Genomic DNA, 17,505 nt, shown 5'->3' with positions numbered 1-17,505 from the left:
TTTGTTTCTGATTTCCAACATCTACAGTTCTTTCGGTTAAAAGAACACAGTCTGATTTGAACCACCAACCTTTGAGACATATGGCCTACGTACTCAGCATCTCCCAGACCCTAAGATTGACATTCTCACATTACTCATTTGCATGACCAACAGAATGTCTGTTTAGTTTGAAGGCAGCATCCTGTAATGTTGGATACCACTCGTTGTCACTGTATTGTGAAACAGCTATTGTCACCTGTTCCTCTCATTTTTGACATACCTCACTCTTCCAGGGTAATCAGAGATTTTTCAAGACCAGAAGTGACAGTCTTAGTCTCATTCATGCATTAGCTCCAAAATGCTCCAATCAGAGCAGCTATTGCCTTGCAGCATGGTTTTAATGTGCTCTATTTCATCAAAATTTATGCAATGAGTAAATGTTTCGGACCCTATTTAATGAGGTGACAGTAAATCTACGCTGATACTTCCATGTGCTATTGGAATCTTACCATAAATATTGACCAGTGAAGGTAGGCTTGCAGTAGACAATAGAAGAGAACTCCATGGCAGATGGTGCAAGACAAGAAGCTTTGAAGTAAGTTTTCTGTTCAGCGACACTGAAGTTCTGTATTACCAAATGACCGATCGTATACTGATAGTTCAGAGGGAAGTTATTTATTTCCACTATAATTTATTTCCTTCTGCTTTTTCTTGAAGGTATCATCTTTCAGAGGTGTTGATTGCTTTTGTATATTGCTTCAGTGACTGTTATTCACAATGAGTGTTGATTGACTCCACCATTTTGTATGTACTTTCTGGGTCAACTCAACTAGACATTCAGCCTTTCTGACCCAGACAGCTCAAGTCTTCAAACTTGGCCAATCCAATTTCGGTATTAAATGGTTAGCTGAATATAAATGCCAGTATTTATTGACCTGGAAAACAAAATTACAGTGCTTTACTCCAGTTGAAATTTCTACATCAAAAAAGTTTGAATTACCAAGAAACTAAAGATCAGTATTTAACAGTTTAATAGTGCTGAAATACTTAAATCGTGTTTAAATACTTGATATTGTTTAATAATATTTAACATGTTTTCATTCAGGTGCATTCTGTTCTGGTTGCCACATTACAGGAAGGATGTGGAAGCTTTGGAGAGGGTGTGGAAGAAGTTTACCAGGACGCTGACTGGATTAGAGGGTGCAAGTCATAAGAAGAGGCTAGGCAAACCACAGTTGTTTTCTCTGGAGTAGCAGAGGCTGAGGGGAGACCTGAATGAAGTTTATAATATTATGAGACTCATAGATAGTGTTGACAGTCAGAATCTTTTTTTGTTTCCCCAGATTTGAAATGTCTGATACTAGAGGGCTTGCATTTAAGGTAAGGGGGAAAAGCTCAGGATATGTGAGGGCAGGTTTTTTTACACACAATGTTAGATGCCTCGGACAGACTGCCAGGTGTTGTGGTGGAGGTGGATAAGATTGAGGTGTTTGAGGCTTTTAGAAAAACACATGAATGAGCAAAGAATGGAAAGATGTGCAGGACAGGTGGAAGGGATTAGTTTAATTTGGCATCCTGTTTGGCACAACATGGTGGGCCGGAGGGCCTGTTCTTGTGCTGTACTGTTCTACCTTTAACAGTTGTCCAATGTATAAAGTGCAATTTATTGGAGCGGGGAAATGTTATATTAGGTTGGTGCATGCCTGACTCCGAGTTTGCCTCCTTCCTATTGCCAGGTCTCTACACATGTATCTGTAATGCCACACTAAAATGCATAGCCTGGAAGACAAAAGTTTTGTAACTTTGGAGAGTTATTTTGTACTGGAGTTTAAACGTATTGGGACTAAGCAGTGCCAAGTTAAAAAATTTGCAACAGTGGTTTTAAGGATGATTTCTTTTTCCCCTGTAGAGTGGACTCAAATCATCACTAAGTACCTCTGGGAACAGTTACAGAAGATTGCTGAATCTTATCGAGTGATGTCTTCGCAGAATTGTGGGACACCAGTACAACCCACAGTGCCTGAAGTGGAACAGGCCGTGAAACAGTGGGAATATAATGAAAAGCTGGCCCTTTACATGTTTCAGGTAGGGTAATGTGTAACATTGTACGTACAAATGTGAAATATAGGAAATCCTCAGTATCCATGAGTTCAGGACTCGTGATTTTGCCTATTTGTACCAAATAGTAACTAACATCAGAATGCAACATCCACAGCAAAACTCGTGTGTCTGCAATTTTTAAGCCTCTTTTTAAACCTGTATTTTTAATGGGCTCTGCACTCATGAATTTCATTATTCATGGGGTTCTCAGAAACTGAACTCTCGTGGATGTGGAGGAATGGCTATAAGTGAAAGAACTAAGTTTTCTTCAGCGGGATAGCAGTAACATTGAAAACGAGAGTCGTGTAATACTAAAAGTTAGAGCAATAAGATTTATGCTTGTTTTTTCTTTTGAGATAATGAAAGATTTCCTTCCAACTCAGATTGTGAAATTCAAATCCTACTATGGTATGTTGTGATCTTAAGTCTTGTAGCTTAGGGGCTAGCACCAGAAAAGATGAAGGCCATTGTCTTTCTCTCCATGGATACTGCCGGATCTGCTGAGTTTTTTCCAACACTTTGGTTTTGTGTAAAAGTAAGGATATTATGCTTCAATGGGTGAGACTACATCTTAAATACTTTTTTCAGCTTTGGCCACCTTAGATAGTAAGACCATAAGACATAGCAGCAAATGTAGGGTATTCATCCCATTGATTCTGCTTCACAGCTGATATTATAAGAGTCGTACAGCATGGCCCACATGTCTATGCTGACCAACAAATGCCAAACTCCACTAATCCCAGTACCTGTACATGGCTCACAGCCTACTATGTCCTGGCATTTTATGTACTCATCCAGATGTTTCCTAAATGTTGTGAGAATATCTCATGCAGCACATTCCACATATCTACCACCCTCTGAGTGAAAAGAAGTTTCTCAAATCATGTCCAAACCACTTTCTCCTCACCTTAAACTTATACCCTTTGGTCTTTGACACATCAGCTATGGACAAGAGATTCTCATTATATTCTGCTGTGCATTTCATAATTTTGTAGACTTTGATCAGATCACCCCTCAGCCTCGTCTGAATGCACTTGAAAAATTCCACCCCATCTTGTCCTTTCACACGAAAGTGATCCCAGTTAATTTTAGCAAAGCTGAAGTCCTTTCTGTAATTTGTCTACATGTTCATTCCTCTACCTCAGTGTGACTGTTGGGAGGCCTGTCGTCTGATCCCAGCAAAGTAATTGCCCTTTTTATTCCTAAGCCTTATCCAGATGGCCTAATTTCAAGACACTTTTAGGACCGACTCATTGCTGCATGGGAGATTTTCTTTATCAATAATGCAATGCCCCACCCCTCTTACTCTTTTCCCCTCTCCCCCCTCCAACATCACGCCTGAAGTTTCTTTATTCTGGAATGTTGAGCTGTTCTGTCCTTACTTCAGCCATGTCTCTTCGATTGCAATGATGCCATATTTCCAAATGATAATCAGTGCTGAAGTTATTCTGCTTTACCAGTAACGCTCATTGCATTAAAATAGGTACAACTTCTAGCCCACCCACGTGGGCGTTATTCCTGCTCCATTCTTCTGTACGTGCTGGATTGTCCTACTATTCCTTCTATATAAGACAAATAAGGGCAAGATGTATACAAACAACAGTAGGGCCTTGGGTAATGTTGTCAAACAGAGAGCCCTAGGGTAAGGGTATGTGGTTCTCCAAAAGTTGCATCATAGGTGGACAGTGGTTAAGAAGGCCTCAGTGGTCATGCCTCAGACCACTGAGCATAGGAGTTGGAATGTCACGTTGCAGTTGTACACACAATGACAAGGCCACTTTTAGAGTAGCATATGCCGTTCTTTTTGCCCTGCTCAGGAAGGATGTCATTAAATTGTAGAGGGTTCATAAAAGATTTTCAAGGATGTTGCCAGGACTGGAGGATTTGAGTTAAGGAGAGGCTGGATAGGCTGGTAATTTTTTGCTGGTGTGTGGGTAGTTGAGGAGTGACGTTCTGAAGGTTTATAAAATCGTGAGGGACATAAATAAAGTGAAGAGCAAAGATCTTTTACCTTGTGTAGGAGAGTTCAAAACTAATGGTCATATTTTTAAGGTGAGGGGAGAAATATTTTAAAAATAGACCTGAGAGGCAACTTTTTGACAACGAGGGTTGTTGGTATGTGGAATGAACTGCCAGAAGCAATGGTTGATGCAGGTACAGTTATAACATTTAAAAGACATTTGGATAAGTTCACGAATACCAATAGTTTAGAGACAAATGGGCTAAATGCAGAAAAATGGGGGTAGTTTAGTTTGGGAAACTTGGTGATAACGGGGCAAGTCATAGAGTCGCACAGCACAAGAACAGGCTCCTCAGTCCAACTTGTCAATGCTAACTAAGTTTCCCCAAATAGAACTAGTCCCATTTATCTATGTCTGGCCCATATCCCTCTAAACCTTTCCCAATCATGTTTCTGTCCAAATATATTTTAAATGTTAGACCAAAGGTTATGTTGTTGTGCTGTATGACGCCTTGACATAATCTGATTAGACCTTATTCCTGAGTTTCCTTCTACTCTGTGCTTCATACCCCAGCTAAATCAGTTTAAAACCTCTCCAACAGCACGAGGAAACTTCAAGCAAGGATATTAGACCCATACTGGTTCAACATGCCCAGCTTGTACAGGTCCCACTTATTCCAGGAGTTGTCCCATGATCTAAAAGTCTAAAACCCTCCCTCCTACACCATCCATTTAGCCAAGCATTCGTCTGACATGTCTTCCTGTTCCGGTACTCAGTAGCACCTGGCACTTTAAGTAACTCTGAGATTATAGCCTTAGTAGTTTTCTTCCATAATCAACTGAGTCTCTTCAACTCCTGCTGCAGGACCTACTTTCCTTTTGTTAAACCCGTCTTATTGGTGCCAACATGCACCATGACTGCTTGCTGTTTATCTTCCCCCTTTCAGAATACCCCACAGCTGCTCAGTCTTTTTCCACCCATGCTGTGCAGCAGAGCCAATTGTGGTGCCACAAATCTGTCGCTGTTTTCCCCTTAGAGGCGTTTTATGATTTATGGGCAAGAACTCCCAAATCCCTCTGTTCCGTAGTGTTCTGCAGTCTTCCTCCATTTAAATAACATTCAGCTCCTCTATTCTGCCTGCCAAAGTATGCACCCTCATTTCCCCACATCTTATTCCATCTGCCAAGTTTTCTCCAACTCACTTGTCTACATACGTTTGCAGAATCTTTGTGCCACCCTTATATAAGGAAGGATGTGAATATTATTGGAAGCAGTTCAGAGGAAATTTACAGGATTAACATGTGAAGTCATCGCTTGTTGTATGGGATAGTTTGAATGGGCTTGACCTATTTCCACTAGAGTTTAAAACAATGAGAGGTGACTTGATTGAAGTCTAGAAGATTGTGATTGACCTTGACAAGGTGAATGTGGAAAGGATGCTTCCTCTTGTGCTCAGCCCAGAAGTAGAGAGCACTGTTTTTAAAATTAGGGTGACTATTTTGGAACAGAGATGAAGGTTGTGAGACTGGAATACTCTGCTTTAGAAGACGTTTGAGCTGGTGTCATGGACTATTTTTAAGACGGATGCAGATGGATTCTTGTTAGGGGAATTGAGAGTTAGTGGGAAGTTGGAAGTTAAAACACAAATAAGTCAGCAATAATATTACTGAATGACAAGCAGGCTCGAAGGCGTGTCTGTTTTTCCTTACCCTTTAGAGTTTTAGCTTTCTTACTACCAAAATAAGTCACTTTGCGTTTCTTCATGTTGACCAGACTGGTAACAGATGAATTACATTGGATCAGCTTGTTTATGTACTTTTTGACATTTAATGCTATCTTCGTCACTGTTCATGTGTTTTCAAGTTTTGTGTTATGTTCCGTTTTTTTAGATTGTGCCCAACCAGACAAGGTCTAGGTTGTTCATATATATCAGGAAAAGTAACTTCATTGCTGACCCTTTTGGAGCCCCCACTACAAACCTGCCTCTAACTTGGAGAATGTCCATTAACTACTATTCTCTGTTTCCTGCCACTCAGCCAGTTGTGTATTGCTAAGCATGTTGCTACTGTTCCTTTTATTCTGTGAACTATAACTTTGCCCACCGGCCTGTTGTGCGGCATTGTGTCAAATGCCTTTTGCATGCCCATGTACACAACTTCAACAGCATTGCCCTGATCAATTCTCCCTCTCTTTTTTCTTACTTCAAGGAGCTGCAGCAAATTAGTTAAACACTATTTTCCTCAATACCAAAGTTAAACTGACTGGCTTGTATTTGTTGGGTGTGTTTCTAGACCCTTTTTTCCAACAAGGATGTAATGTTTGCAACGTTCATTTATATAGCTGTAATTTTCTTGCTTTGGCTACAGGATGGAATGCTGGATAGGCATGAGTTCCTGACCTGGGTACTTGAATGCTTTGAGAAAATCCGGCCGGGGGAGGATGAACTTCTTAAGTTATTGCTTCCACTGATGTTACAGGTGGGTAAGTTTTTGATTGGGACTGCAGTTCTTAGTAATTAGAGTTTACGGTCTGTTAAAATAAATACAGGTAATTTAAAATTTTAGTTGAAATGTAAAGGCTTTAATTCTGTTTAATCACCAGGCTTATTTAATTTATTGATGTCATAATAAAGGGAATTTATTTTAATCCAATGTGTTATTAATGATGTATTAGTACACTACTTGTGAAATAGTCCTAAACATCAATTCAAACTGCTCAACCATGATGATGCAGCACTAGGCAGATGACATAACCTATATGTGCTCTGAAGGGGAATCACATTACACTTTAAAACATTACCAGTTTCTGCCTCCAAAGAAGCTGCCAGATCTGCTGAGTTTCTTCACCATTTCTGTCCTTATTTCAGATTTATGGCATCTGCAATACTCAAACTCTTATTTGAGCTCCAGTTATATATTGGGGATTTTTTGAAAAGCAGCAAGTCATTTTTAAGCATCAAGCATTACTGTTCACTGAAATCCTAATGACAGTGCTGTCAATATTGTTACATATATTACTGTACAAATACTGTACATCTCGCTACTCTACAATCATCTGTAAAGATCTAATTGTGAGATACTAAAATTTGTTTTTCTGCTCTTTGTAGTACTCTGGAGAGTTTGTGCAATCTGCATACCTGTCAAGACGCTTGGCTTATTTCTGTACTCGACGCCTGTCCTTGCTGCTTGGGGATAGTAGTAGTAATACCGTAACAGGAGGACACCAGACCCATGTTATGGCAGCACCCACAGGAAATGCTTTGCCTCCAACTCCAACACCACCAACTAATGGGGCTAGCCAGCCTCAATCTCCATTCATGGATTTTTATATTTGCCCACAGCATCGCCCAGTTGTGTTTGGTTTAAGCTGCATGCTTCAGGTATATCAGTAGTTTTTAGTTTTCTTTTTCTTGCCTTTAATTGGGCTAATGCCAAATAGCCATTAACTTTCACATTGAAAACATTGTCAAAATGAAACAGAAGTTCTATTAATGGATCGAAAAGACAATTTTTATTCAGCTTTAAAATTATGACCGGAATAAAAAATTATTTTACAGGATATGAATATCGATAGCTGGCCTTTAGTTCCTTGCCAATCCTAATTACTTTTGAGAAAGTGGTTGGAAGCAGTTTTATGAACCACTGCAGCCCATGTGGTGTAGGTACATCCACAGAAAAGAGTTCCAGGATACTGACTCAGTGACATTGAAGGAATGCTGATATAACTCCAAGTCTGATTGGTGCCTAACTTAGGGAGACCTTGAACATGCTGCTGATCCCATGCAACTTCTGCTGTTGTGATACAAGGTAGTAGAGGTTGTGGATTTGTGAGGTACTGTCAGTGGAGTGTAAGAATGAATGACGGAGTGTATTTTGTACATGATACATACTGCTGGTATGGTGTAACTATAGTGGAGACAGTGAATACTGAAGATGGTAGATGGTGTCCTAACAAACTGAGCTGGATTTTGTCTGTCATTTTGCCTGTTAATGGTGCTATACTTATTCAGACAAGTGGAACCTATTCCATCGTGCTTTTGATGTTGTGCTTTGTAAATGGTGAGCAAGCTTGAGCATCGGGAGTTATGTTTGTTACCGCTGAATTCCTACCCTTGACCCTGCTGTTGTGGCCACAGTATTTATATGGCTAAACCTTCAAATGTTTGGTCACTGATGAACCTCTGGAGCGTGAATGACTATGGATTCAGCAATTATAATTATGTAAGCTATCTTCAGCCAGAGTGTCTGGAGTGAATCAACTTATCTTGAAAACTGACATATGATACTGAGATGGGGCAACACTAGGCACTTGTGGCTGAGGATAATTACTAGTGTTTCAACATTGCCTTTTACATTGATGTGCTGGGTTCTCCCATCATAGAGGATGCAGTATTTTTGTGTCCAATATTCATGGCTGGATGAGACAGCTCCACAGAATATTGATCTGATCTGTTGGTTTTAGGATTGGTTACCTCTGTCTGTCCATTGCATACTGCTTCCATTTCTCGACAGATAAACGTCGCATGTTGTAGGTTCACTGGGCTGGCACCTCTTTTTCAGGTATATCCTTTCTTGCTTCTGGCTAGTTCTCCGACAAGCTTCATTCCAACAGGATTTAACCCCTGATTTGATAGTTGTGGTAGAGAGGAGAATATTCTAGACCATAAAGTTACAGATTGTAGTTGAATACATTTCTGCTGCTGTTGGTCTGTGGTGTTTCGTTGAAGGCTAGTTTTGAATTGTTATATCCATGCTAAACCTGCCTTATTTAGCACAGTGGTGGTACCACAGAAAATAGTGAAGGGAATGGAAAATATGAATATGGGACTTTGTCTCCACAAGGACTGTATGGTGGTCACTCCTACCAGCATGATTGTGGGCAAACTCTTCCGGGACAGGTAGATCAATGAGGGAAGAGGCCAGACTGGTTTTTCTCGTTGCTTCTATTACGGCATCTATCCCAGGTCCAGTCTAGTAGCTATGTCTTTTAGGATTTGGCCATCTTGGTCAATAGTGGTGCTACTGAGCTACCCTTGGAGATGGACAGTGAAGATGCTGACCGTGACTATATTCTGTGCCTTTGACATGCTTGGTACTTCATTTGTTCAGTTACTGAACAACATGAAGGAGTACTGATTCATCAGATTTGGGGCAGCTGTGCATGTAATGAAGAGGAAGTATATTTTCCCGTCTTTGAAATGATGCTGTGAAACTCCATGAGATCCAGACCTGATGTTGAGAACAGGCTGTATGCTACTGCGCTGCCATCTCAGCTTGTTTTGCCTTGCTGGTGGGAAGGACATAACCTAGTGATGTTGGTATCTGGGAGGTTGCCTAAAAGATATGAAACAATGAAGACTGACTCAATCTGTGTTTGGACCTTTATTCTAGGACAGAAGTTCAAAAGCAAGTATCAGCCAGGTTGCAATCGTAAAACCATAGGATGCAGGAACAGAAATAGGCCATTTAATCCTTTGAGTCTGTTCTGCCAGTCAATGAGCCTTAAATATACTTAACAATCCAGCCTTTACACCCCTCTGCAGTAGAAAATTCCATAGATTCACTGTCCTCTCAGTGAAGAAATTGCTCCTCATCCATGTCTTAAATGTACAAGACCCTACTTTGAGATTATGCCTCCAGTCTAACACACTCCCACAGGGAATTAACTTTTTTGCATCTACCCTGTCAAGTCCAGTAAGAATTTTGTACATTTCAACAAGGTTGCCATTCATTTTTCTAAGCTGCAATGAATACAGACCCCTCCTGCTTAACCACTCCACACAATAAAGTTTCAATATTTCTGGGATCAGCCAGACTACATCCAGTGCACATGTATGTTCTTTCAATCAAAGTACGTAACATCACATTTTGGTACATTGTCTTGCATGATTTTGCCCACTCGTCTAATGTCTGTGCAGACTGTTTGTATCCCTGCTCAAGAGATTATGTATGTTAGGTAAGGAAAGATCATAGAATGCCTGCAGTGCAGAAAGACACCATTCAGCCCATTAAGTCTGCATCTACCTGCCAAGGATCATCCTGCCCAGTGCCTGTCCCTACTCTGATCCCATAATTCCACACTTAGTATGGCTAATCCACCTAGCCTGCACATCCCTAGTCACTATGGACAATTTAGCATGGCCATTCCACCTAAATGCACATCTTTGGTCTGTGGGAGGGAACGATGATGCCCATCATAAACCAGGGGAGAATGTGCATCTCCACATAGACAGTCCCAAGGCTGGAATTAAACCTGGGTCCCTGGTGCTGTGAGGCAGAAGTGCTAACCACTGTGCTGCCTGATGTTACCTTTTAGCGAATTACCTGTTGAAAATGAATCTAGGTGTTTACCTGATTGTTGTGATCAATTTTGTTCCAGTACAGTTCTAGCAGCACTACTGTCTTGGATTTTATATCTGTTCAGTTTCCTTGCACTGATTTTTATCACCAGAAAGCTGTTTTTGCTTTTGTTTTGCCCCAGGGAGAAATGGCACCCCTATGGACTCATCTGCTTTCTTCACTAGCCATAAGGAACTACAGTAGCAGAGAGAGAGAGAGAGAGAATTTGTTTGGTTCCTAAACATTGCTAGTGATCCTTAATTTAAAAGAAAAGTCCCCTTTCTTACATTCAGTAAGGATTACTTATGATCTTTGCACATTGAATGGCCTGTAGGTACTTACTATCTTAAATCACACATGACAGGTTGCCATTTGAGTGAGCCACAGTTGGACACTTGGCCCCCATAAAATCAAAACACAGAAACAAGTTATGGAGTTGCATGAAGAAACTAGGGAACACTTCCGTCAGGTACTGTCAGTTAAGACAGTTGTGCAGAGAAAGACATGAAGATTTACTGTTGTGAATGACGATTGGCTGCTTGTTTTACAGAGCATAGTTTTGTGTTGCCCAAGTGCATTGGTGTGGCATTACTCGTTGACTGATTGCAGAAATAAGACTGGATCTCCCCTCGATCTTTTACCCATAGCGCCATCCAGTCTGCCCATGCCAGGAGGGAACTCTACATTTACCCAACAGGTATATGAGATTCTCTTGTATAAAAATGTTGTCTAGGTTTCAGATGTTTTTCCACATTAGATGTGTTTAATAGATGTGGATTGTTATAAAAGTTCATTTTATGCTTTTGACAGGTCCGAGCTAAAGTGCGGGAAATTGAGGAACAGATTAAAGAACGAGGTCAAGCTGTAGAGGTCAGGTGGTCATTTGATAAATGTCAAGAAACTAATGCAGGTAATGGAAAATCTTAATATTAGGAATGTTTCTTCATGCCAGCTTTAAGTTGACTGACTCAAGAATTAAATATTGAGTATAACCAGTACTGTAGTAATATAATTTGTAGAGATATGGAAATACCATTAGGCCTGACTTTCTGATCGATCTCAACGTTTACCTATTGCGTTTTCAACGTATGTTTTAATACTTTCTTTTTCAAGAAATGCAATTATCTCTTAGTTTAAAATATTAGTTGAGAGATGTCGATATCACTGATAGGTCAGACTATATTACCCAACAATAATTGTTCTTGAAAAAGTGGTGGTGAGTTGCTTTCTTGAATTACTGCAGTCCTTAAGGTATAGGGACTCTCAAAGTACTTTTAGAAAGAGAATTACAGGACTTTCACCTTGTGAAAATGGAGAAGCAGTGATAGAATTCGAAGTCATTATATATATGGACTGGGGTAAATGGGTCATGGTATTCGTATACATCCAATGCTCCTTGTACTTGTTGGTGTTAGAGTTTATGGTTTTGGAAAGTTCTGTTGGAAAAGGCTTTGTGAGTTGATGCAGTGCATTTTGTGGATGTTAAGTACTACTGCAACTATATGATGGAAGAAAAGGGAATATTGAAGATGAGTGAGTTGTCAGTCAAGTGGGCTGCTTTGTCCTGCTGGTTTCAAGATTCACAAGTTTTGTTGCAAATGGAGTCATCCAAGCAGGTGGATAGTATTCTTTTACACTTCTGAATTGTGCCTTGCAGGTAGTGGGCAGGCAGTGGGGAGAATGGAGGCAAGTTACTTACCACAAAATTCCTACCCTCTGATCCGCTCTTTTAGCCACAATATTTATATGGCTGGTTCAGTTCAGTTTCTGTTGAATGATAAGCCCCAGGATTTGATTGTGGGAGATTTCAGCAATGGTAATACCATTGAATGTCAAAATGAAATAGTTAGATTCTCTCCTTTTGTTGAAGATGCCCATTGCCTGTCATTATGGGACAGAAATTTTATTTGTTATTTATCGAGCCAAGCTTGACGGTCATCCAAGTTTTGCTGCATGTGAACACTGGCAGCTTTAGTGTCTGAGGTGTCACGCATGTTGCTAAACATTGTGCCAACATCAGCAAACATTCCTACTTCTGACTTAATGATGGAGTGAAGGTCATTGATGAAGCAGTTAAAGATGTTGGGGCTGGGCACTCACTGAGGACCACCTGCCTTGAGTTGAGGCTGAGAAGATCAAACTTCAACAACTGTAATCATCTTCCTTTGTGCTGGCTATGATTCTGGTAAAGAACATTCCCCTGATACCCGAATCTTCAGATTTGCTAGGTTCATTGAAACTATAATCAATCAAATACTGCTTTGGTATCAAGGATAATCACTCTCCTGTCAAATCTAAAGTTCAGCTCTTTTATCTGTTTGCATCAAGGGTTATTGAAATCAGGAGCTGAATGGCTGTGGCAGAAACCAGATTACACATCTGGCTGCTGCTGAATAAATGCTGCTGAATGGCACTATTGATGACTTTTCCATTACTTTGCTATGTTTGAGAGTCTGAAAGCATGGTAATTGGTTGGAGTTTTTGTGCACAGGATCTACCTGAGCAATTTATGCCACTGTCAGGTAGATTTTGAAGCTGTGCTGTAACTTCTTTGCTAGGGTGTGGCTAGTTTTGGAGCATAGATCTTCACTAACATTGCTGGAATGTTGTCAGGATGCATAGCTTTTGCAATATCCAGTCTTTTCAGCTGTTACGTGACATCAAGAGTGAATTGAATTGGTTGAAGACAGGCATCTGTGGTTCTGGGGACATGATGAGGATGCTGTTGTGAATCATCCGCATGGTATTTGTAACCAACTTCAACCAGATATGCTTTAGAGTTGCCTTTTCCACTGTTGTGTTGGGCAACGCTATTGTTGCCTGTATATGTCGACCACTATTCATGACGGGATTTGGTAGGACTGCAGAGCTTACATCTGATCTGTTTTTTGTAGGATTGCTCCGCCCTGTCTTTTGCATGCTGTATCTCCTATTTGGTATGCAGGTAGTCCTGTGTTGTAATCTTAAGATTGACACCTCGCTTTTAGGTATCTCTGATCCCCTAGCAAACCTTCCTAAACTCCTTGTTAAACCAAGGTTGGCCTCCGTGGTTTGATAGTAATGGTGGAAGAGGGGTCTTGCTGGGTCTTGAGTTTACAGATTGTGATTGAGTACAGTTCTGTTGCTGCTGATGGCCGACAGTGCTTCGTGAATGCCCAGTTTTAAATTGCTTGATCTGATTGAAACCCATTCCATTTTGGGCAGTGGTTAAGTCAAGCAACGCCATGGACGATATGCCCATCGTAAAGATAGGATTTTAGGCCTCCAAGGAATGTGAATTAGTTATCTTGTAAATACTAGTATAGAAAGATGCATGTTTGATAAATTGCAGTGTATTAATGAGGACATAGACAAGTAACTTCTCCTCCCCATCTGCTGCAGGCCAAAGCTAGCAGCAGTGCTCTTCAGAGCTCAACCAGCTTGTTAATAGTGGCGCTCCTAACCTGTTCTTGTGACTAAAGACCTCCAGAGCACGTTCTGTTCCTTTGTCATCCTTGGTGCTTCTTCCAAGTGATGTTAAGCATGGAACCGTACCGAATCATGGGATTGTTATAATACAGAAAGCAGCATTTGGTCCATTGAATCTGCACCAGCTCTCCATTATATATTAGTAGTTTTTTTCCTGTAACCCTGCACATTGTTTCTATTTAAATAATCATCTAATGCTTTCTTGAATGCCTGAATTGACTCTACCTCCACACACTTCCAGATTGTGCATTCCAGACTTCAGCGCTCATTGTCAGTAAAGTTTTTTTTAAAGGACATTTGCTAATTCTTTTTGTGAGTGGAAAATTTTTCTCCCTTCTTTGCCTAGATTTGTGGATTTGAAAACGTCTATCAGATCTCTCCAAAATTAATGGTTCCATCTTCTGTAATCTCTCCTCATAACTGAAGTCTCTTATTCCTAGGATAGGAGGAACTACCGATGCTGGAGAATCTGAGATAACGAGGTGTAGAACTGGATGAAAACAGCAGGCCAAGCAGCATCAGAGGAGCAGGAAAGCTGCCGATTTCTTCACAAAATTTTCTGAGGAAGGGTCTTGACCTGAAATGTCAGCTTTCCTGTTCCTCTGATGCTGCTTAGCCTGCTTTGTTCGTCCAGCTCTACACCTTGTTATCTCTTACCCCGGTACATTTTTGTGAATTTCTTCTGCACTCACTCCAATGCATTTATATCCCTGCTGCAGTATGGTACTCAGAACTGTATGCAATATCCCAGCTGATCTCTAACAACAATCTGAAGTTCATGATAACCTCCTTACTCTTGTACTTCATGCCATATTAATGAAGCCCAGGATACTGTAAGCTTTGTTAACTGCACTTTCAGTCTGCCACTTCAGTGTTCAATGCACATTTTGCTTCTGCACCCCTTTAAGCATTGTACTGCCCCTTTTTTATTATCTCTCCATGTTCTTTCTACCAAAGTGCATCACTTCACCACTATCTGCATTGTACTTCATCTGTCTTCCATCTCATTCTAGCAACTTATCAGTGTCCTCTTTTTAGTTCTACATCTTTTCTCTCAGTTTACAGTGCTTCCAAGTTTTATGTCAACAAATCTATCATCAAGATTTGCAGCCTTGCAAATTTTGCGATGTTTCCTGCCCATCAATATCAGTCCCTGGGAACTCCATTGAAAGCTTTCCTCCCAGCCTGGAAAATATCAATTGGACATTACTGTCTGTTTCCCATCTTTCAGCCAATTTTGTATCTGTGTTACTACAGTCCCTTTTATTTCATGATCTGTAACTTCTCAAAGTCTGTTATGTGGTCTTACATTGAATGCATTTTGAAAGTCCACGCACACCACATCAGCAGCGTTAAACTCAGCGACGTTATCTGTTCAACGAACTTAACAACGCTAACAATGAATTCTGTCTTGAATAATCATTTCTGAATGTTTCTGCACTACTGAAGTTTAGCTGATTCGTCTGCAGTTGCTGGGCTTAACCTTTATAACCATGGGTACAGTGCCTCCAAATTTCTAGGAACCTGACTTCTCCAATAAATTTAGTGAGGACTGTGATTTTGGCCAGTGTCCCTGCAATTTCAACGCTTTCCTCAATACCCTTCAACACATCTCATCTGGTCCTAGTGCCTTGTCAAATTTAAGTACCAACAGTCTAAGCAGCACTGATCAATTTTGAACCCTGGGTCACGTCTACTCCTTGGTAAAGGCAGAAGCAAAATTATAATTCAACAATTCAGAGTTTCTGCTTGCCTCCATGTGTAAATTGACTTTTTTGGTCCTAAGAGGCCTTACTCCCTTTATCACTGTTTTACTTTTGATGTGCCTGTAGAAGACTTTGAGATTTCATTTTATATTGGTCGACTATCTTTTCTCGTAATTCCTGTTTGCTTCTGTAATAATCTATCTTACCTTTCCTTTGAAGCTTCTGTATTTTTGGTGTTCAGTTGTGTTTTTTAGTTACACTTGTGACAAACACACATTTTCTTATCCAACCTAATTTCTATTTTCTTTGTCACCCAGAGAGGTCTGAATTTCTTCCCTCTTTCCTTTTTTTTTAGGGAATACAACCCTGGACTGTAGCTGGACCATCTTCTCTTTGAAAGTAACCAGTTGTTCAGCCGCAGTGTCTATTGTAAACCTTTATTTTCTAGTATTTTTGGCCCAGCACCTTTCTTAACTCATTGAAGAGATCCCTGCCACCCCCAACCCATAGTCATTCTTACGCTGGATTGCCTATTGTTCTTTTCTATCATTGTCCTGAGTCTACTAACTCTTGATCATCTTAGTCCACCTCCTTTCTAAAAGTTAGGAATATATCCTTCCAAGTTGGATTGGATGAATATTGATGAAGGAAACTTGCCTGAACACAGTTGAGGAAGATTTGCCCTCCTCTGCCCTTACCACTTCCATGGTCCCAATCTTCGTTCAAGTAGTTGAAGTCCACAATTATAACCACTCTATAGTTTCAGCATGTCTTGGCTATATCATTCCAAATGTGTATCTCTACATCCTCCCCACTAGTAAGTGGTTTATAGACTACATGAACAAACAGTTGTACACTTTTTTTCCTTTGGCTCTGAAAAATTGATTGTGAACTTGAGCTGCTGGTGCATCACCTTTTTATTAGCACAAAAATGTTCTCCTGAACCAAATACGTCATAGCTCAGGAAGAAAATGAAGAGCAATCGTTTCTGAATACTCTCTTCCCAAGAATATTTAACATCCGATTCTGCCCTTTCAAGCCCCTGCTCTCAGTTATTGCCACAATGTCATATTTTAGCATGGCAATCCAAAATGGAAAAATTGATTTGTGAATAGCACCCCAGGAGATTCCAGCACTACCTACTGATTCATGTGGAACTACAGTTATTATTGACAGGACATCTTGCTCATGTTTGATCTGAAACCGTGAGATTGTGGTTTGGAGTTGATGCTGAGGTCTCTCTGGGGAAACTTCTTCACACTGTGCTGTCACCTCTGGTGAAGTTGTCCTGCTGATGGGGCAGGACATATCCAAAGGTAGTGATGGTGGTGTCTGGGGCACGGTCATTCACAAAAAAATCGTACCTTACAGAGACTGGCAGCCTCTTACTTAACTGGTCTGTGGAATTGTTCCCAACAATCTGCGACAAGGTTTTGTGTGTAGTGATTGGTATCAGCACGCTAATCATGGCAATGAATTCCAGTTCCAGAAGTCGCTGCTTGAGCGGACCTCGGGACTTTGCAACAGTTTTAAAACAAAGGAGGAAGTGCTGGTGATAACACAGTGTGGAGCTGGAGATGCACAACTGGCCAGGCAGCATCAGAGGAGCAGGAAAGATGACATTTTGGATCAGGACCCTTCTTCATAAGGTTTGTGATTTCTGAAGAAGGGTCCCAAGCCGAAATGTCAACTTTCCCGCTGCTCTGATGCTGCCTGCCCTGCTGTGCTCTTCCACCTCCACACTGTGTTACCTCTAACTCCAGCATCGGCAGTTCTTACTATCTCTGGAGGAAACGCTGCTCCGAGGGGTGCCTTTTACCATTTTGGTTCATGCGCCTATATGTTAATAAGGAGCACTTTCCAGTGTCGACATGGAACTTGTCCTTGTGATTTCTGGCGCCTAGGTCAGTGTTAGGTGGTCCACCTTTTTAAGATCCTATATGTAGACATTGT

General features: G+C 40.7%; 1 protein-coding gene across 2 annotated transcripts in view; it reads left to right on the top strand.

The window, feature by feature from the left end:
* The window catches only part of med12 (mediator complex subunit 12), a 173,691-nt gene that overhangs the window by 26,084 nt on the left and 130,102 nt on the right, over nucleotides 1-17,505 (top strand). For both annotated transcript variants that reach the window (XM_048544257.2, XM_048544255.2), the window contains exons 5-9: nucleotides 1,889-2,064; nucleotides 6,407-6,517; nucleotides 7,147-7,419; nucleotides 10,929-11,075; nucleotides 11,189-11,288. In XM_048544257.2, the coding sequence (XP_048400214.1) occupies nucleotides 1,889-2,064; nucleotides 6,407-6,517; nucleotides 7,147-7,419; nucleotides 10,929-11,075; nucleotides 11,189-11,288 (807 nt within the window). The remainder of the gene's footprint in view (nucleotides 1-1,888; nucleotides 2,065-6,406; nucleotides 6,518-7,146; nucleotides 7,420-10,928; nucleotides 11,076-11,188; nucleotides 11,289-17,505) is intronic.

Source organism: Stegostoma tigrinum, chromosome 15 (genome assembly GCF_030684315.1).
Source record: "Stegostoma tigrinum isolate sSteTig4 chromosome 15, sSteTig4.hap1, whole genome shotgun sequence".
In the NCBI taxonomy this organism is placed as follows: Eukaryota; Metazoa; Chordata; class Chondrichthyes; order Orectolobiformes; family Stegostomatidae; genus Stegostoma; species Stegostoma tigrinum.
Note: the sequence above shows the minus strand (reverse complement) of the source record. Positions and strands in the feature narration are given on the sequence as shown.